Below are 21,595 nucleotides of genomic sequence, written 5' to 3'. Positions count from 1 at the left end.
CCTCCCAAATTATTTTTATGCCATTGAGTTTTATCTCTAAAGAAGTATACTAATATGCTATGAATAATTTTCAAATGTTGCTCAATATGCATTCCCTGCCAAAGACTTTTAATCTATTTTATATGGTATTTGCTAATTACCAAAGCTATTTGGGCCCATTCCTGCAGCCTTTACACAGCTAAAGATCTCGGGCCATATGGGCTGGATCCTCAGCTGTTGTTGATTTGGCCCTAAAGCTTTAATCAAGGGGTTGTGCCATCCCAGGCTATTTTCTCCTCCAATCTGAGTCATGAATGAATCCAGAATGCTGAATTTGTGGTACACGAACACAAGGCTATAACATGCATTGTGCAAACTGCCACAGTTGCTGGATTTTTGTGACATCAGACAAGCAGGAGGAGATGGAACTATGAAGTAGAAAAACAAATTACTGCAACAGTAGTTAAGCGGATACAGGGGAACGGTGGCCAAGTCAACTGCCTTCTGTTCTTTGCCCATCCACGTGTGATCCCCTGTTCAGATGTACCACTAAGGGTGACATGCAGAGAAGGCTTTTCATAAGTATTTCCCAACTTTAGGTTTTTAATTCATTAATTCATAATGAATACTGTTGTTTTACTCGCATAGGGCATATGAACGCATACTCTCTGCCTCCTCTGACTTTATCCCATGATCAGTAATGAGCACTAGATTACCGTGACTTCTGAGCATATTTATCTCACCTTTGTTTTAGAGAGCAAAGTTTGGGAGGACCGGAGGGGGAGGAGAACCACAACCTTTGTGGGATTTGCAATAAGCATCGGTAGTAATTGTTTTGTTTTATCTTAGGGCGTAGGTGCCCTAGTCATGATCATCCCAAAGAGCCTGGCAAGAAACAACGGGTGAATACAAGTAGAAAAGGGAGTACAAAGGAGCCAGGAGAGCCGGCGTGTGAGGCAGTGGTCTTGGCGCTGCACTTTGATACCGTTTTGTGGGCACTACATCAAAGCAGAGAACTTCAGAGTGATACAAAGCCAGACAAGAGTAACTCTGGAGATGTTTTCTTGGAGCCCCTCTCAAGCACGGGGGACAACTTTGGAAACAGCACAAAGGTGCTTCTTTGAGTTGAGCAGGCAAATGAAAAAGGCTGGCATCATTAATTGCTAAAGCTGAAAGTCGACATTTCCAGCATGGGGGAGAGACAGGCTAGGACTGACCTGCCACAAGAACAGAAGCAGCTTACATTTGTTCGAGTTAATAAACTAAGACAGTTGACAGGAGGGGGAGGCAGAAAGAGTCCCAGAGAAAGCTTCAAGGTTAAAATGCTGGGCAGAGAAAGGGATCTTTGCAGCACATTTTGAGTGGGCACGCATAGGACAAGGTTACATTACAGGCCAGGGAGAAAAGCAGGTAGCGATGCACTGTAGTGACTGAGGTGCTGAGAATGGGGATGAGTCCAGACTTTGTGGATGGATGGGGAATGCTTTTAGATATTGTGCAGGAGAAAAAATCTAGAAGATTTAAATATAGCTCAAAAGAGAGTGCCCACAGGTGAAAATGATACCTAAATCATGAACCTGAAGGACAGGAAAGATGATGGTGCGATCCACCATTATTGAGCAAATAATATGGACTGAGCACTCAGGGAGAAATTATTAAGACTTTAATTCTTGCCGTATTGATCTTGAACTGAAGGGTCAGCACCAGTAAAGAAGTGTCACAGAGACAGGCTGAGGTATTCATTTGGACAGGAGAGCAATGGTCTGGAGAGGATAAGCAGATCCAAGAAACAGTCACAATGAATTATTAGTTGAATAATTTTTGCGGATAAGATTCTATACAGATAAGAGGGAGAAGAGAAAGAGCAGAACACAGGGGATGCTCACAGAAGCCTGAAGGGTGAAATAGGAAGGATACTCTGCAACGTGCACTGATCTAGCAATTGCAGAGGTCGAAAAAGCACTGGGGAAAGACATGAGTCTGGAAGCAAAGGGAAACAGGATTTCCAGGGAGGCAGATCCGGTTCTTGGTATCAGGAACAGCTACCAACTCAAGAAGGAGGAAGGAGCACTGATCCTGAACTATGCCTAGGAACCAGTCATTGAAGCAGATTAGGTCTCCCTTGAGCGTGATGGAGAACTTGGAACAGTCTCCTATCTGCATTCATATTTTGTATGAACCTTGAATGGTTATCAAAATCACATTTTTCCCCCCTCATGCTTGTTTTACAGTAAAGTGTTTCTTTTCTTTTGAAAACTAAATCATTTTGAGCAGTCTGACTAAAGTTTTATCTCCAAGCTGTTCAGCTTTCTGTTTTAGTCAAGTGAAATATTAGGTAAAAATTTGCTTATACAGTCCTGGAAGACATTAGACTGCTACCTGACCAAATATAAACAGCTCCAATCAAGGCACTCTCTCCTTGCTGTACCCCAGAATTATACCGAAAAAGGCTGAGTTAAATGCATGGGCCCTGTGGGGTGCACTGACTGTCTGCAGACTCAGGTTATGGCGTGGCAGTGGAGGAGACTAAACCCAGTCATGGGAAGCCTCCACAAGAAGGACTCCAGTTACTCGGATCTGGGGACGATTTGCAAGAGCATTCCGCTGATCTGCACCATGCTCAGGCAGTGCCCAAATCAAAAGGGACTTTATCAGCCAACATCAGCCACCTTACCTGCATCTGGAAGCAAATAAGAAGTCAGTGCAGCCTCCAGAAAGTTGGTGTAATAGTCTCCTTGTGGCTGATAACCATCCTTTCCCAGCAGGCTGGTAGCTATGTTTAGTGCCAGCAGCAGATTCCAAGCAATCTTCAGGGTTAGTCTCAAGTACAACCCATTGCAACAAACTGATACAAAGATTAGTTCTGCTTGGTGTTAGAAGACTCTTATTTTCTACACAGCAATGTAAAAAAAGTTTGGGTTGTTTTTTTTTTTTCAATTAGAAAATTCCATAGAAATAACAAGGAACAGAAGCGCAATAGTCAGCAATGATCTAGAAATAAAACCCCCACCACAGCTGTGCAGGGTATATGGCTGTAGTATGCAGCATGCAAACACCCTGACTGTTATTCTGGAGCCCTTAGTGATAGAGTAAATCTGAGAGGGCACTTAGGGTGACTCTGCCCTTTCGCTCAGGCAAGTTTGGACGGCTGTTGTTACATGGGATGAAGGAAGGCTAAAATGAAGACTAGTCAAAGAAGAATGCAAAAAATTCTTCCAGTGCAGGCGAGAACATGCTGCCTCCTTCCCCTGGCACCTTCTGGAGGCTACGGTGTCTCAGTTTCCCCATTTTTTTAAGAGTGCTCTTTGGTTTACCTTCTCCTGTGATCTCCATGGCAGTGCCTCGGTAGGGGAGGTACAACTGCTGCTTGGTCTAGCCTTTGAGCATGGCTGTCAGCAAAACCCTTCCCTTTCCTGCCACCTTCTCTGTACGAGCCACAAACAGAGCCCTTCTGCTGTTCTAAGCATCCCAAACAAGGAACAGCTCCCTGCCATGCTACGCTGCGAGAGGAGGTCGCTGTCAAGGGACGTGGTGGAAGGAGAGGCAGAGAGGATGACACCGTGCAGTTGACTGAGCTTTCCACAGAGGGAAGAAGTACGAGGGAAAAATAATGCTCCCTCCCAGGGTTTTCACAGGATAATGAGCACACTTGGGAAAAGGAAAGGGGGTTTAAGTTCTCCAACCTGCAGATCAGTGTCTCTACATAATGTCTGGTTCAGTGATTTTCAAATGGTAATGAGTGGGGTTGTATGAAAAGTTATCAGAAACTCATGAAAGTGAAGGGGGAATGGACTGGAGGAGCTGTATCTGGTGAGGCAAAATCTCTTAAAGGAGGAACAGAAGCATTTCCAGTGCTGACTACCTTGTAAAATAGGCCTGTGACCTAAGTTGGCAAGGAAATGTCATATTCAAATACTGAAGTGAGTAATAGGGTATTTTATAGAAAGGAACGGGCGATTTTCTGTGTTATAGCTTAACATAACATTGGAATTAAAGTTTACAGGGTTTTTTTGTAAATATAAGTGCACACGAGTAACTTGGTGTGATGTGTGGGATTAAGCCGAGTCCCTGCCCTACGAACACTCTGGAACTGCCCACTGTAACCTCTCTCAGTATTTAAATGGTATTGGAGGAAGGAATCTGGAAGCATAAAAGATGTTTTAAATGGTAGTTAGCAGGGCAGTAAAAATGAATTCCAAGATCATCTGTCTAAATTCACTGAGGAATTGGTTCTACAACTGCATTAGCACGAAGTCTGATTCCAGGCAGAACCCAGTGGCAGTTTTCTTTAAATAAAGACCATATTATCAGATCTAATTAAGTCTATATATATTGAGGAGACTTTAATTTTACTACGCTCTGGACCCAACTTCAGTATTTCCCGAATCTTATTCCGGTTGCTGAACAACATTACAATTTCTCTAACTGCAGGTTTAGCTTCCTAATAAAAACCATGGCAGCAAATCCTGTAGTCACTACTCTTCAAATTCTTTCTCCTGTTTTCAGTTTGAAACGTCATCTAATTTACACTGATCATAGGGTTATTAGTGCCTGGGTTTTAAAATGCCAATGGGTGCCAGGATGCCTGCCCCATCTAGCCCACTGTTGATGTCTTTTGCTCTCCGTGGAGGGCCAAATGTTTCGTTTGTGCTAAAAAGAAAATCACAAAGTCCACGTATGCCGCTTTAATAGCATATATTCAAAATACACAGGGATTTCCCCCCCTATTAGCTGAAATAGGTGCTTTTTTGTTTGTGTGTTTAAAACCTGCCTAAATGCCAGCGTTTATTTGTGTTGTGCATTCAGTCCTTCCTGAACTATGCATGAGAATGTGCCTCAACTCATGCATAGAAAATGTAGGCAAGCCGTGGTTCCCCAAAATGATTTTTTTAAAAGGAGCTGGGACACTTTGCTTTATTGGCAGAGAAGGGAACTTCAAGAGACTGGTCCTTAAAAGGAAACGCGTTGTAGAGCCCCTGCGGTATTTCCATAGCAATGGTTGCAGCAAGCTTTCTATTGTCAGCCCTATTTTTTAATCTTCCTCTCATAATTACAATGTACTTTTGTCCCTCAAGTTTGTCACACATCCCATCTATTCCGAGGATCAGCACTTAAGTGCTATCACAAAGGGATCTTCAGCAATGTCTCGAGAGTTCTGTTTGTTCATTTTTTAGTTTGAGATTAATCAGATAAAACATCTCAGATGTAAGAAAAATGACTGTAATGGTGCTTCTGCCTTGCTTGGGATCATCCACCTCAGGAGCTGCTTTGGGATGAAAAATCTGAATACACGCTACTTGGGTTTCTTCAATGGCAAGCTGGGGTTTCAGGAGTGGCAGGCGGGTAACTCAGAATTAACCATTCTGAAATCCTGGCAGGTCCCAGTGGAAACAGTGAGCCCCTGTTGTTAATGCTGCAGATGCTAGAGTCAAGTTAAGAACTAATGTCTTTAAAAAGGACATTTTGCAGCTTTTCGTTAGAAGTAGTTGTGAAAGCAGCTAAAATGTTTAAAGATGTATGCCAGTGGGTTGACTGCAGTTCCCAGCATAGGGTAAAAGGGCTATTCTAGCTCCCCCCAAAACCCCCTGGGATCCAAACTGCCTGTGTGAGGGGGTGGGACATACCAGAGAGAAAAAGAGAGGAAAACAGAAGGAAGCAGGAGTGGGGAGACACGGCTTCTGATAGCTGTGGTGGAAGGAGATTCACGCCAGGAAGAGATGGGCAGTGGGGAGACACCGAGGAGGGATGGAGTGCCAAAATGTTTTCTGTATCAGATCACAGATAGAACCACAGCCAAGGTAGAGGTTTCACAGAGGCTCGCTCAGTCCAGGGGACATACCCTTTGAGATCTCAGTCCCAAACCCTGTGCCCTCCTGGTCTTCCTTCTGCACAACAAGACTTCAGTTGGGCACCTTCAGGAGTGTTATTTTCTTCTTGCCAGAAGAGTTGAGTATCCCCTGATGAATTTCTTGCAAGGGAATGTGGAAAGTAAGGTTTTGGAGTACCTGCCCATGGATCATTACAATCTGCAGGATTAGAGCTGTGGCTGCATTGAGTTTCATCCGAATTCTTGAAACTGGAGTTAAAATTGAAAATATGTATCAGTTAGTTCAGAACGGTATTAGTAGAATGTTGCAGCCTAAAAGTTAGTAAACTGATCAGGATTTAACTCCAGAACTATAGGGATTTTAAGGATCATCCTGCTAAACACTGTAGGCCATGCTGGTTTGCTTAGATAAAGGGACAGAGCTGTACGTGATGGATTTACTCTGTTGTACTCATTGCCTTCCTTCTCTTCCCCCCACCTCTCCAAATTATGGCTCCATATAAGATCGATTAGTGTAAACTGCTGCTCATCGGGTTTAAGAGGAACAATTTTCTGCAGCTCCTTCACACTGGTTTGAAAGCAAAAAAAAAACCCCAAACATTCTGCTTAATTAAGACCTAAAGAGGCAGTGCAAACTTTTGATGATTAATTGAAGCATGCTTTAGACTGATGCATATTTAGTTATTATAATGTGATAATTTTATCTTGTTATACAAACTACTCCCTTTGGGAACATGATTTAACACTGCAAACACTCCGTGTTTATTGCATTGTTCATTATGAAAAATACACAGGCTAAAAACCACAAGGAGATGTATCTGAACACTATCTGTGCGGCGGGTGCAGGGAGTACTTCTTCCACCTGTAATGACACAACCCAGGGGCAGAAGAACACAGTATTGGAACTCCCACAGTAGCTCTCCCTACGAAGAGTTGAGAACTCAGAAAAGCAGAGGCTGGAAATTCAGGTCTTGTACTGTATGTGGAAGGAATATGCCTTCCTAGTACCCGGTGTAATTATAAGAAGATAGTGGTACCGATGTTCTGCTGAAAATTCTCCTCTTACAACTCAGTTGTCTCCGTGCCAACTCTGCTTTGTCTCACCTGTATGAGTGCCCACGCTACCTGTCATAAGCGTGACAGATCCGAGAACATGCTAAGCCCATTGCAAGAGCAGGGCATAAAGTTGCGAGCCCAGATGGAAATAAAAAATGCAGTTGTTAAAAAAGATTTTCTTTCACTGCAAAATGATCTTTACTGGGACTTGCAAATGTTATTTTCTGACTTCAGAAACCTGTGTCAGCCTAGCTATGTGAGTCCTGAAAGTGATGGTGAATGATCTTTTATCAGAAGAGCGGCTCCAGCGAGAGCTCACATGATGGGAAGGCATGAGCGAGCTCGTGTTACTCAGGTGGATGTCCTAAGCTAGGCTACCAGCAGAAGTTTGTCTGTGAGAAAAGGAGAACTTTGCCGATGCAGTATACAGATGTAGTTATTGTGGAGAAGCTTTCTTAGCGCAGACCTAATCAGAAAAACATTAGAAGAAAGATTCAAGACGGAGAAGCAGTCTCAAACTACTGGATTTGAAATTCCCCACTTCCCTGTGTTGTCATCCCAGCAGCTTCTTCTTGGTGAGTGCTCTAGGGACGGGGGTTTGATACATTTTCCTGAAAGAAGGTCGTGTCTGGTAAAGGGATTTTTTAAAGAATTTAGCCTTACGAAAAAAGGGTCTGTGAAAAAGTGAGAGGAATTTTATCTTGAATGGAAGATATGAATTTCTGGTTTCTGATTATTCCAGTTTGTGTTTATTAAAAGACAGCAATTAAATTACAAGTCTGTGGCTTTTTATATTTCACAGTCTTAATGTTTTGCGTTTTAGTTATCGCTTCCCACTGCTGTGGATTGTAATGGTAAAAATACATGGACTATGACCTTTCCATTAATATTACAGTCCTCTTTTTTGGTCACTAAGCTTAATACACTGTAACAAAACGTCCGTATTAGTTATTTTCACAACGCCTGCTCAGACCTCTACCGCAACCAGTGTCAAGAAGAAAAGCACCAGATCAGGTTTGGACCTTCATCATTGTCCCCAGCAGTCATCCACACCCATAGGCCATAGGGCATGGCTCTGTACCGACCCCCAGTACCAAGAACAGGTCTTTTTTCGGCCGTTCTTAGCTTCACTTGAAGCTGAAATAAAGGATTTGGTTTTAGAGCAAGCCTTGCTCCCACTGGGCTGCATGGGACTCTTGGTGATGGTCCGCAGGAAATTAGTCGTGCGATACAGGATGCTTTCTTTTTTCACCCGATGAACTGCATTACAAGGAGTTTGAGTTACATCAAAAATTGACTTGGGCAAACCTACTCCTGAGGGAGCAAAGATGACTTAAAAAGTGACATATCAGTGCACTGTTCCAGGAAGTGCGTGCTCTGAACCCCCTTCTGAAGTACTGCTGTTCCCTGGCTGCTTTACGTGGCCATACTCAGAGAATCATTTTGTAGCAGTGTTCCTGAGTCTATTAAATGCAAGAGGCATCTAGTTTTATTATTAGTGTTACTATTAAAGGGATTATATTGTATGTGACCGTTCTTTCTTGACGGGGGCGAGAATCTTTCCCTCCCCTTCTCCCTTCCTTCTTTCAAAATGATGAACATTTCGATCAATATTGATGATGCCTCCTGGATATCAGCTGTCTCTTCCTGGAAGTGCAGACAGTGGCTGGAAGTAGCAGTTTGTAGACCATGTTCTGTTGTTTTATTGACTGTCAGATCCATGGACCACCAGTGAAGCAATGCTGCTTCAGAGGATTCCCTGTGAGGTGGTGGTGGTGAAGTTCTACTGGTCAGGGCATGGGAAGACAACAGCTTGACAGAGTAGGTGCATCTCCTCCTTCTTCTCCTCCTTCTCCTTCTCCTTCTCCTTCTCCTTCTCCTTCTCCTTCTCCTTCTCCTTCTTTCTCCTTCTTTCTCCTCTCCTCACCAGGATCTCTCTTAGAGGAAGTCTTTGGCAGAAGGGAGTGGATTGAGCCTTACTGTCCTGCATAACCTCCTGCAGAGAAGCATGTAATGCGGCTTTTCCACGTAAACAACTGTTGCTGCTGCTGGGATGCTGTGTAACTGAAAGTGGACAATTGCGTGGTCTTTCTGGTCACCTGTGGGAGGCAGTTCATGTGTGTCAGTGAGCAGAAGTTGCAGTACAGCTGAGGTGCTTCCCCTATGAAGTTATGCATGAAAGCCCCTGAGAATCCCAGTGGTGGAGCTCTGTGTTTCTCCTGAAACACCGTGCCCCAGACAAGCCAACCTGCTTCAAAAAGAGCTACTCCAGCACCTGCTTTGCCAGTGAACTCTTTCAGCTCTGTAATTTTCTTTTTTCGTTTATGACAGTTACTCTCACCAGAAATGAAGGCTATAAGAAAGGTTATCACTGGTAGATCTTCTATTTTCCAGAGATAAAATACTTATCAGTAGGAGAATATATGTTGCTGTTATCTGAAACAAGAGGTTGCCATCTGTTTCCTTTGGTTCACAGGACCTTCTGTTGTCCTGATACATTCAAAGGGGCAAGTTCAGTCTGTAAGGAATTGGTTTATAATGGTGCAGAAGTAGCTGAATCAGGGCACCTTTGTAAAAGCTTGGTACTTCAAATGGCTCAGGATAAAAATGGGGGGGAAGAGCTCTCGGGCTGTGCTGGAGTAGTTAGCATCCTGGCCAAGGCTGGTCTGGGGAGAAAGCTGTGACGACACCCTGCAGCATCACCGTGGGAGCACCCTGTGCTCCTGTGTGCCTGGCTGAGATTACAGCCAGCTCAAGGGCAGGCTCCCTGACCCTATAGATGGCTAGTGATAATTTTGGCCAAATCGTTTTGATTTCCCTTGATGTTCAGTATATGAAAGCATTTATAATATTGGCAAATCCCACTCTAAAGGGTAAGTGATAAAATACATTCAACGCAAATCTGTGCTATAACTTAGCCTTAAATATAGGTTTAAAGGTAGACGGGTCTGATTAAAACTAAAAGGTCATTATTTTACACTGTACAATTTTATTTGTAGCTATAAATCATAACACAATTTGTGGAAGGAAAAAAAGTTATTAAACTGGCAATATTTATTCCGTTAAGGTGAATAAAATGCAGCACGTAGTTCTGAGTTATGATAGCTGGGGCAAGGAGCCAAATCACTCTGCTAAAAATTAGTTTGCCAATAATTTTACAGAATGATGACAGCGTAGCTTCGAAAACAAATCCTTTATAGGGAAATGGGATGGCTGCATGACAGAGTCTCTGAGCTATGAATTCTGCACAGCTCATGGACCAGGAACTGCTTTAACAATTAGTCTTCGGGGATTTTTTTTTCCCCCCAGAAGTTAGACAATGGCTGCTGTCTGTAACTGAAAGGTCACGCTGTATCATAGACTGGACCTAAGAACTGAAGAATTCTGAGTTTTAAGTCAGAAAGATTCCTGCTAACTTGCTGTCTTGATCTGTTTAGGAGGCTTAACTATTCCCCAGCCCCATCTGTGAAGCAGGGGTGGGAATGATGACCACATGAGGATATCGCTAGCACTTTAGTAATAAGCCCTGGTTTTTTTTTTTACATGGCAGAAGGCATACATGCCACATCTGTAACACATGTTAGAGAAGAGCTCTAAAGAGGCTCAGGAACTCTGCCTGAATTAAAATTTGACCGATGAGCACGATGGCTGGAAAGTAACCTCACAGACTCTACCACGTTGCTGCGTCTTCCTTCTCACTCGAGTCTGTGTTTCTGTGGCTGCTATATCCACACGAAAGCTCCCCGTTTGTACAGTAGTTATTATTTCGAAGCAACGCGGAAAAGGGGTATTTCATGTTCCTTCTTATATAGAAGAGGGCTCTTGTTAGAGACCTGCCTTGGTGCGGTACCTTCCGGGTGTGTTTTATCACCGGCTTGCTGAGCACAACATCTCAGGGGCTCGCCGCAACAGACTGTAAGTAACAAGAACAAAGCAGCAATACTCATTAAGCCTTGGTTACTCGTTTAATAAAGTGTTGTGTACTCTTAAACATGCTGAAAAGCTCTCGAGATTTCCAGAGCTTCTCAGCAATGCACCATTTTTCAAGCTGATAATCTTTCCCAGCCATCTCAGAAGCTTTGCCAGTCTGCCGAGCCTGGCTGGCACAGGTCACCGGCTGCCTGAGGACAAAGCTGGTGGTCACAGGCATGCACAGTTCTGCTCTCAGACAGTGAGGGAGTTAGAAATAAGATGAGCCGGTGCTGGTTGTATCTAAGAGTAAGTGTGCAGATGTCTGAGGAAGGTGTTTGCATTTCATGTAAACATTGTTCTTATATTTTTGTTGTAGAAGATGATGTGTCAAATGTACAAATAATGTGTGCCTGGTGCCAGAAAGTTGGAATCAAGCGCTATTCCCTGAGTATGGGAAGTGAAGTGAAATGCTTCTGCAGCGAGAAGTGCTTTGCAGCTTGCCGAAGAGCATATTTCAAGAGAAACAAGGTAAGAGAAATAAGGAAAGATGTAACCTACATAGACATAGCTTTAATCGGGCCCAGCATGGGTCTCATTTAGCATCTAATAGAAGCTCTTTTCTTTTGTTTTCTCTGTTTCACCTAGTCCCTCCACTTTCCATCTGTATTGTCTGTTTGGACTGTCAGCCCTTTACTAACCTGGTTTCTTTCAGTTTCCTTCAGCTCGATGCTTGGGTTTTGTGAGAGTCAGAGAATTTAAATACTAATAAGCATTAATATAAAGAGTTCCAATTTGGCCTTAGAGTCTCAGGATACTTGCTACATGTGCACAGCTAAGAGGAGGTATCATGGAAATAGAGTAGAGGAGGGTTGCGTATGACACTGTCAGTAGGTCCCATGGCGTTGGGATCACGGCCAGTGGGTAAATGCTTTTAGGGCCTGAGTCTGGGTCCCATCACGATAGTGGACATCTTCCCACTGCTGCTAGTGAGCTCTAGTTTCATTCTTTTAAAGCGTATCATTACTAATAAACTATCATTGCTGCAAAATTCAGACACTATATAGTTTTGGGGTTGGGGTAAGCGATGTTAGAACATCTAGAGTAGCATGAAAACCCCTCCTACTCAATTTAAATTTAACTCTGTCTAAAATTAGAATGCAATCCTAATATTGAATGTCTACAAAAATTGCTGTAATCACTGAAGTACAGTGCCTGCAAATGCCCTCTAGGTTACTTCAGCAGCTGTTTTTCTGCAGCAGAATGTGCGATGTGTCATTTAAAGAAAAATAACGAAAGAACGCTCCAGCATTTTTAGCTGTTGAAAAAGTAGCTGTGTCCTTCTGGTGCTTAACAGTGTTGAGTCTTTGGGTAGCCTTTATTATCTCAGAAATGTTTATTATTCATAAAACCCTTTACATTTTGGTTTTCTAAATGATGCCATTTTCCCTCATGCTACAGAACATTCGAAGCCTGACAAGTTCAAACCAAATTTGGGTCTCTAAACCTGGTCTTTTAAATCTGTGGTAATAAAAAAATAAGTACCTATGGATCATAGATTCAAGATGCAATGTTATAGCAAATTACCCTCCTTTATAAATTTGGGTCACATCATCCTGCCAAAAAAAACAAAAAAAAAAAGGAAAAAAATGCCTGAAGAATTAGGTTGCAAAAATCAGTAGAGTGGAATTTTAGTGGCCGTCTTGGAGAATCAAGCTCATAATGTCTACTGGAGCAGACAGGCAAGTTAAAGTCACGTGAGTCTTCTGCGAGGAGTGGTGTTTACATCCTTTTTATCCAGAAAAAGTGTAGAGGACGGAAATACATGCTCCTCAGTTGCTCCTCTTTTGAAAATAAGTTCCCGTGGATCTATGTGTATGTGCACATATGCACATTTACGCACATGCAGTTCGATGTGCCTTACAATGTGTAAGACGCTCTGGAGTGACAGGATCCAGATCACCGTCAGCTGATGCTCCCGTGACTCTCAGTCACAAATTTACTTGGGTAGGACAGTTCATAGCAATGGACTCGGTGTCAGTGATCCTAGTTAGGTGGTCCTGTGTGTCCAGCAGTGATAAGCACCAGATAATTCAGGTGACCTTGGGGACGCAGATGAAAGAACAACCAGTTCATGGTGGATTCTCTTTCATCTACAGTTTAGATCATGAAATAGGTGGTTTAGATCCCTGACAAAATGAAAATAAATACATGTTAACATAATGCATAGGTGTACTTCAACCTTCTACTAACCCATGAGTAGTATGACTCAGTAATAGTTTATGGCCGTGAATTCAATCAGTGAGGCCGCATATGAAAAAGTTCCCTCTTACCTGACTTACAATTTATTACCCATGTGCTTTGTTGGAGGCCTCCTTGTCCTTGTATTACGAGAAAGGATGAATTAGAGCATCTCATTCCCCCTGGTTCCCTTTCCTACACCTCTGTTAACTTCTTCTGGAAGCTAAAAGATGCTGAATATTTCCATCCAGAAAGCTCTCTGTATTTGTTATTTTGTATATATCTAAATAACAATAGATGTTCCTAATCTTTTCATATACCCTCGTATCCCAGTGAAATGTCCTATTCTTCACTAAAGAGGTTGCAAATAAATGAAATGTCATATGGGAGGACTTGGCAAAACGTGGTGAGATAACATATAATTGATAATATCTTGGTTGCTGCATTGGCTCCGCTTCAAAGCTAAGCCAGCGAGTCAAATTTTCTTCCTCTTTGCACCCGTGGAATCTGGAACTGCACAGGATCTGAGCCAGCAGGGGAAATCTGGAGCTGCCCCTTGCATGTGTATTTATGGCATGAGATGATCAGGGGACAGACTATTTAGACAGTGCTGCCAATAAATTAAGACAGGTACAGTAGGATTCAGCAGACCCTCATGCTTCTTGTTTTGCTCTTCACCTGTTAGTAATAGAGTGGAGTCTTGAGGAACAAGATCAAAGGAACAAGGCTGCAATAGTTTCAGATTTAACCACTGACCTTTAATCTGTTATTACTAGTCCAACAGTGTACCTGTCTTCTCCATGAGTCTAATGCTTATTTATGTATTTGGGAAGTTATGCCACTCTACACTTTCTCGTTTTTCAAACAGAGGAGTAAAATAGTCACGTTTCACCTGCCTTATGTATGTTTGAAACAGCGGATCTCCGCCACAATATAGTGTTGTGTTACGTTAAATATGTACAGCTGCTGCATTTCTGGGAGCTGATAGGACTTTGTGGTCACTTCATTTAAGGCTTGAATTTCCTAATGGATCGTGTTAAGCAGCCTTCCCTCCCTCCCCTAGATAAGAAGTGCTGTAATAAGCGCTTGCTTAAAATGATAGGATTGTTTGAACAGTAAAGAATAAGTCATCACTAAGGTCTCAAAACAGCACTAAGTGATGCTGCAAATTATCCATCCCTGAGTGGCAGCTCCTGTGTTCAGAATTAGGACTTTTGTCGTCATCCTAATAACAGGATCTTCTCCATACACAGGGCAAATGCACGCTGAAGCGATGCTTGCCCACATATTCCCAGCTGGGAGAAGGCTTGGCATAAGACCACCTTGAAGTGCCCCCGGAGAGAAATCAAAGTCCTCCAAAAAGCCCCAGGTTAGCTGGGCGCTGACTGCTCCCAACCTCTAACTCCTTCCCGCAGTGGGTTTAGCAAGAGTAGCCACGCACTGGAATAAGCTGGGACCTTGCTGGCCCTGGGAGTCTTTGAACCCAAGCAGTTTATTCGGAGGTGCACATCAGTCCTTCCTGCTTCTTGTCCCAGTGGAGTTGTGTCCGTTAGCGCTCCAGGAGCTCTGCCCCTGCACCCTCTGCATCCATACGTAGCCAGGGTTGTCAGGGAGCTTCATGGCTGGGATGGGGAGTTTGTAAGGAAAGAGGCTTGTGCAACTCTAAGTTGCTCTTCTCGTAAGAAATGCGAATTTTGCCCTGGGTATCCTTGCAGTCATGACCATTTAAAATTCTCTATGTTAGCAACCATGCCTTGCAAGAATAGAAATATATATGTTTTGAAATTATAATGGGTCTCCTCGCAGAGTGTGATTTTGTCTAAAATACCAGAAATAAAGGAAGAAAAAATTGGGGGTTTTACCCCATTAGGCAAAAAGCAAAGTATTTACGCTAGATCTGATTTAGAAATCTGAATTCCTGCTCCTGTTTGGTCTCGTATGCGTAGCAAATACAGATCTTGAACTACTGTATAGTGCTAATCTGTTATGATAATACCAATTAAAAGGAAGCGTTGCAGGAAAAGGGAGCATTTCATACTAATGTTTGTAATTGAAGATTTAAGATTTGGAGCTGTTCTGATGCTCTCTTTCTTAGAGATTTAATTTTATAGGCCAACTAATATAGTTAAGTACCAAAGAGGCACATAAGGGCAAAAAGCACTAGACCACCAAGTTTCAGAATATTAAATTTAAAGGGAACGATTGGCTTCATAATTGGATCCAGTGAGTTTGAAGCCTGAAAAGATTAATTTTTAAATTAAGTTTATTGACTCAGTGGGTCAGAAAACAAATTTATTATGACCAAATAGCCAAACCTAGAAGGAGGACTGAATTCACAGAGCTTATAGGCTCTGTTCACAGATATATTAAAGGATAATTTACTTGATTTGACTAAGACATCGGAGACAAAGTGACTGCAGCATTGCCAGCCGGTATTTTATACTCGACCTTGTTCCTATTTTGCGCTGCCTCCCAATCAGGAAGAAAGGTTATAGATGCTTTTGTTTACAGTGCAGTCAAATTCCATTTATACTAATAAACAAAAAAGCATAAATCAAAAAGTAAAAGTAAACTGCTGTTGCGCAGCGTGAAGATGTAAACAGTGATGGCTCTTTTCTCCCCGTACAGGATAGTGATGGGCAGCACCATGTGTGAGCCAGTAGTGCAGGCAGGCAGTGTGGTTTATACTCTTTTATCTCACCTGCTTAGCAAGAATGAGTGTGAACAATCAAATGGGGCTCTAAGAAGTCATACGTATTTATTTAGTCCTGAGTTCTCTTGCATTAGACAATTCCTTGCGTTTTCAAATGGTACTTAAAGATGATGAAGTGCACGCAGCACCATAAAGCCTTAGTACTCCTGTCTGAGCATTTTTTTTGTTAATTAATGTATATCACTATGTGATTAATATGGACATGTATATAAAACACATTCTAAAAACTGGGAGTAAGCAGCAGCTATCATTCCCCAAAATCATTACTGAGGGTTGTCAGAGAAAGTTTCCTTGATTTCAAGCGTAATTGTGCAGCCGAACAGTGCATAAGAAACATTTAACAATCTCCCTGTTAAGTCAGTGAGTAATGGCAAAAAAAAAATATTACTTTCTTCTCTTTCTTATGCACCCGCAAAATTTAATTTGTAAAATGATCATCATACATGGAAATTTGGAAGATTGCTTAAAGCATCTTGATGCAAATAATGCCTCTGACAAAAAGCTTAGCTGTTACAGCTTCCTTTAGAGTCCCTTTCTGTAATAAGTTTTGAAACACATGGGTCTCTCAACAGAAAACCTGTTTCTCCTAGAGATTTAACTTGCATTAATGAGGTGTTCATAAAGGTCAGTATAGGGCAGGAGTCCTACCTGGTTTGCATGAAATGGCCCGCGTTTGGTTCTGTGGAGCTGTGGAGAAGTGGAATTTAATAAATGGTTCACAAAGTTCCTTCTTCTTCCTCTGCGTGTGTGCATAGAATGTGCACGTGTGCTTCTGTGTCCATGTGCACATCTGCATGCGTGCGTCCATGTATTTGCCATCGCTGCCAACTAGTAAGGTTTCTTGCAAATGCTTGAAGGTGGAAGGGGAAAAGACGACAAACATCTCCCTAGCTGTGATTGCTGTGCTGGGGTGTCAGTGAGTGCTGCTGGGTGAGTGCAGATGAGATGCTGAGTCTGCAGAGGGAATAGTTCAAGCGTGGGACGCAACTGCAAACTTTCTTTTAGGGACTATCTGGAGAAGGAGGGGGAAGGGAAATATCCTCCCCCAGAGGATGTTTTTAAAGTTTGTGCAGGGTAGAAGGCCACAGACAGTGACCAAGAATCTGGAACAGATACTGAGATACAAAGCAAATCCTGAGTTGTGGAAGAGATGGGTGGCATTAGTTGGAAAGGAGAAGAGTTGGCATCATTGTCTTAGCTGTCATCAGCTGGCCTTTTTACTTACTGGATACTAAACCCAGAAGTCTCATAAAACTCCTTCCCTAGACCAGAGCTAGGATTTTTCATGATTAGAAGAGGCAAATGAAATTCCAAATTAACCTACTGAGACAATCAGTCAGAATATCTCACTGCTCACCCACAGCAAAGCGAAACGTATTAACATTGCTAACGATGAAATGCATCAGCACCTGACTGATGCCACCAATGCCTTAATGAAGGGATCTGGCAAACCCAGCATGCTTCTCCATTTGCAAACTCAATGGACATTTTACTGTCCATCTGCTGCCATTTAATACTATAAATTTGAATCACATTCCCATTGTCTGAATTACTAGCAGGTATCCAATCCAATTAAAAGGCGTGTTCACTTTTAATTTTAACCACCATGTCACATTACATCAGTCGTGTTGCATTCTGGCTACTTTGGTTATATCAAGATGAATATGCTAATTACAGCTTGAGAATCTGCTGCCTCTTGGACAGCAGGCGCTTGATTCAAACGAAGCGATGGGTTTATGTGAGGTATCCTCGCATCGGTTCTGGACAGCTTCAGCAATGGCATCTCTCCTTCTTGCCAGAAGTAGGTTTTGTTTATATACAGACATTACAACAAAACACTGCTAATTGCATTAGGACTTGACTAGAAATGCTCTTAAGGTTTTCATGCACTAGGCGTATGCAGTTTAGACCAATGATTCGGTTTTAAATCAATGTTATGGCACCTTGATATTGGAGATATGAAAGAAGTTGCTGCCTACCAGAGTGACTGAGGAAGAAAGATGGCCAGTAGCTATTTTTCTGGAGGTTACTGAGGTGCTTTACTGAAATCTTAAATCACTTAGGATGAATTTTTGAGGGGGAGAGAGACACCAGAGGAAAACCAGACATTTTGCTCCGTTAAAAAGTTTGGCAAGATAGGCTTCATGATCTGTATCCAGGACATTTTTACATCACCAAGGGGTTTTTGATTAACGAATTTAGATGCATAACAATAATGCATTCAGAAAATAAGCAGATATAATGCACATGGGTGCTTACTTTACCTCTGAACCCCTTTGGCTCCATCCTATGCGAGCTAGGCAATTGCTCAAAACCATACTGCTCTCCCCTATGTTCCGTGTCTCGGTTCAGGTTACATTAGATTAGCCCACGTTGCCTTGGCCTCATATGAAATCAGGCACCTTCCAGCTTTGTTTCCACATGATCAACACAGAATGAGCATCGAGAACAGTCTTTATTCTGATGAAAACCTAGGGTAGGTCTCCAAAGTGAATCTAATTTGCACAGATTATATTTGGTGCCACTTTCCCCTTTCCTAACGAACACATCAATCATTAATACTAATACGAGCTGAGCAAATAATGAAATGCATATTAAATAATATGTTTGTTCAAAAATATCATGACATTTGAATAAATTATTGCCTTAATGCATCTGTTCACTTATCAGTCAGCTCATTAACGTAGGGAAATATTGAAAAAGGAGCTTGAGTATTTTTTTCACTCTATATATTTTTATTTAAAAACCAAAATTAAGCAAATATGGTTTTCAAAAATATGTTTGGATTAGGAACAGTGTTGTGAACGACACCCTCTGTGCACACTCCTGAAAGGACGTATGGAATCTTACAATTAACCGCGTGGTTTAAGGGGGTGAAATTCTGCCCAGACAGGGGACCATGGTGGGCAGCAGCAGAAAACCCAAGGGGCCCAGCTGAAGGTGGAAGGTCATTTCTAGTCCTAAAGTTTCTCGGGAGCACACGTTGCTGTCACATTTCGCTAGCAGTGAAGGAGTTTGTGCAGGTGAGGCGGCAGTTCAGTGGAGATGCGACGTTTCTTCACAGCCGACGGTCTCTATTTAATTACTCTCTTACTCTCCCAATGTGGTGACTTCCCTCTCCATCACGCATAGAAATCTTGGGACAAATTCAAGGATGAAACTGAGTCAGACCAAGGAAGTAAATCACATCGTGTATCTCTTGGCCGCTGCTAGGTAGGAAAGTTTCATCCCTTTTAGGTTTGTTTGCAAACATTTGCTGGGTTATGGGAAGGCCGAAGTAACCCTTACATGCATTAACCACAAATCTGGCCTCATGAGTCTCGGGTGAGGCTAGGAGAGGCCAAATGGATATAACTTACAAGGTGCCAGACAATACCGGGAATTGTTAGTTAAAGCCAGCTTCTCGCCGTGCTCCATGCACAAGTGTTCAATTTGCTGGAAGAATGAGGTGGGTTTTATAGGGCAAAAGCCTGAAAATGTCAAGTACCTTTGCTGTAGAAAATCGTTTCTGCAATAATAAAAGACCGTTTGCTGGCCAGCTAAGTTCAGCGGCGGGCTGCGCACTGTCAAAAACCCAAGCATTTACAACTCACCCATTTGAATTTAAATTGGGCTGAAAGTAAACATATGTTGCAAGTTGTCAGCCTGGATGCAATTTTGTATCTAAAGTAAATGTACTCATCTGTTTAATAATTTTTAGAAACAGTCATCTGATGGTTTTGGGGGTGGGAGGGAGAGAGGGTGTGTGTTTGCGTGTGGCTTCAGATGGTTTGGGTTTATTTAATCTCCCGCCGAAGAAGCGGGAGGCCAGACTCTGCCTCTGTTGCACGGAGGGGCTGGGGGAGATGCTCAGGCAGGGGCCAGCTCTTTTGGCTGGCACAGGCGGGGTGGGCAGGGGGAGACCTGGCTCTGTTGCTGTCCGTGTTAAAAGCAAAGCAGAGCATCTCTCTGGCTCTCATCCGGGCTTTGCGAGGGGAAGGATCTTCAGTGGGGTATGTTAGCCCAGTGCAGGTTACTGGGGGGGGCGTGTGAGACCATCAGGGACCCAGCATCCCCCTTTAGCACTGGCCAAATGCAGTGATTTTCCCCGCACCATGTAGATGGATGCAGCAGTGCAGTGTCCCGTACGTCTGTGGCCTTTCCTTCCCCTGAAATTCGGGCTGCCAAATGAAAGGGGAAACCTGTTGAGTTAGAAATCAAAACAACTCAGTCTCAGTTGCTCTTATTATTTTTAATTTAGCCCCCAGGCTTTCACAGTCGCCGTGCACGGTGCTACTAAATCAGGTGGAAGCGAGCACTTCGAACTAAATATAAGTCTTTAAAGCTTAATCTAGAGATTTAAACAGAACACTGACTTTTAGATATTTATGAGGAGGTAGGTTTGAGTAATTTCACGGTGTAGTAGTAATAATGGCCAACTTTGGCCGCTGTCGAATGGTTCGGTCTCCTGCCTCCATTTGCAGAAGCAATTTATCAATATCAATGCCCTGATAAGGCAACTCCCCACTGAGTTTCATCTAATGCACAGGCATTAAAAGAACAGGTAGCCGTACTCCTGACTTCCGTGGCAGAAGATGGTAACTTCATCCTAAAGAAAGGAAGGACCAGGAGCTCTGAAAGAGAAGGCTCTAATATACCAAGGAAAAGGGTTAACTGAGAGAAAGTTTAAAAAAAGGGGAAAAAAGAAACATTGAATCACTCTGGAGGCTATTTAAGAACACCATATTAGATGCACAGATGGTATGTATACCTCTGAGCAAGGAAAAAGTAGAAAGGGGAGAGTAAATCTGGCATAGTTAAGTGAAGAAGTGCATAAGCTTAAAGGGACACTGTCAACTTAAAAAATCACACTTTTATTGGAAAATTTGTTACCTACTACTGTTACAAACAACACCTATGATTACTGTAACTGAAGGATGAGACAAAAACCTCCCTCTGCTTTTTGGTGTGCTTCCTTTGGGCCCGATCCAGATTCCATCGACATCAGTGGATGATGCCCCATTGCTTGTAAGGAGCTCCAGATCAGGCCCTGTGCATATTTGCCTGTACATTGTGTACGGGTGGTTTCATTATTTTGCGTGCAGTCTGTTTTCTTATTGTTTCTGTGGTTTTTCACACAGCAAGAGAGGAAAAAACATTTTTTTCCAAATTGGAAGGGTTGTTGTTAAACTGTGGAGATGCCAACGGGATCCCAGGGACACTTGTACCAGAAATACCACGTTTCGCTTTTTTAAAGACAAAACTTGGCCTTCAAAAAATTTGGAAATGCAATCAGGTCAGTTATAACCAAAGGTCCCTGAGATAAAGTGCAGGAATAAAAGGACAAGGATCACAGAATCGCACAGAATCGCAAGGGTTGGAAGGGACCTCGGGAGATCATCTAGTCCAACCCCCCTGCTAAAGCAGGCTCTCCTAGAGCATGTTACACAGGACTTCATCCAGGCGGGCCTTGAATATCTCCAGAGAAGGAGACTCCACAACCTCCTAGGGGCAGCCTGTTCCAGTGCTCTGTCACCCTCGAAGTAAAGAAGTTTTTCCTCATATTCAACTGAAACCTCTTATGTTTCAGTTTGCACCCATTGCCCCTAGTCCTGTCGCAGGACACCACTGCAAACAGACTGCTTCCATCCTCATGACTTCCGCCCTTAAGATATTTGTATGTGTTGATAAGGTCCCCTCTCAGTCTTCTCTTCTTCAGGCTGAACAAGCCCAACTCTCTCAGCCTTTCCTCGTAGGGGAGGTGCTCCAGTCCCTTTATCATCCTAGTTGCCCTCCTCTGGACTCTTTCTAGGAGTTCCTCATCTTTCTTGAACCGGGGAGCCCAGAACTGGACACAGTACTCCAGGTGGGGTCTCACCAGGGCAGAGGAG

At 42.9% G+C, this 21,595-nt stretch overlaps 1 protein-coding gene across 1 annotated transcript in view; it reads left to right on the top strand.

Annotated features, from left to right (window-relative positions):
- Window positions 1-21,595, top strand: part of LOC104135521 (sine oculis binding protein homolog) — a 106,467-nt gene that overhangs the window by 3,198 nt on the left and 81,674 nt on the right. Inside the window, exon 3 of the mRNA XM_035888862.1 lies at window positions 11,151-11,302. Within this exon, the coding sequence (XP_035744755.1) occupies window positions 11,151-11,302 (152 nt within the window). The remainder of the gene's footprint in view (window positions 1-11,150; window positions 11,303-21,595) is intronic.

This window comes from Egretta garzetta, unplaced genomic scaffold, assembly GCF_000687185.1.
Source record: "Egretta garzetta isolate BGI_Z169 unplaced genomic scaffold, ASM68718v1 scaffold10, whole genome shotgun sequence".
NCBI classification, from domain to species: Eukaryota; Metazoa; Chordata; class Aves; order Pelecaniformes; family Ardeidae; genus Egretta; species Egretta garzetta.
Note: the sequence above shows the minus strand (reverse complement) of the source record. Positions and strands in the feature narration are given on the sequence as shown.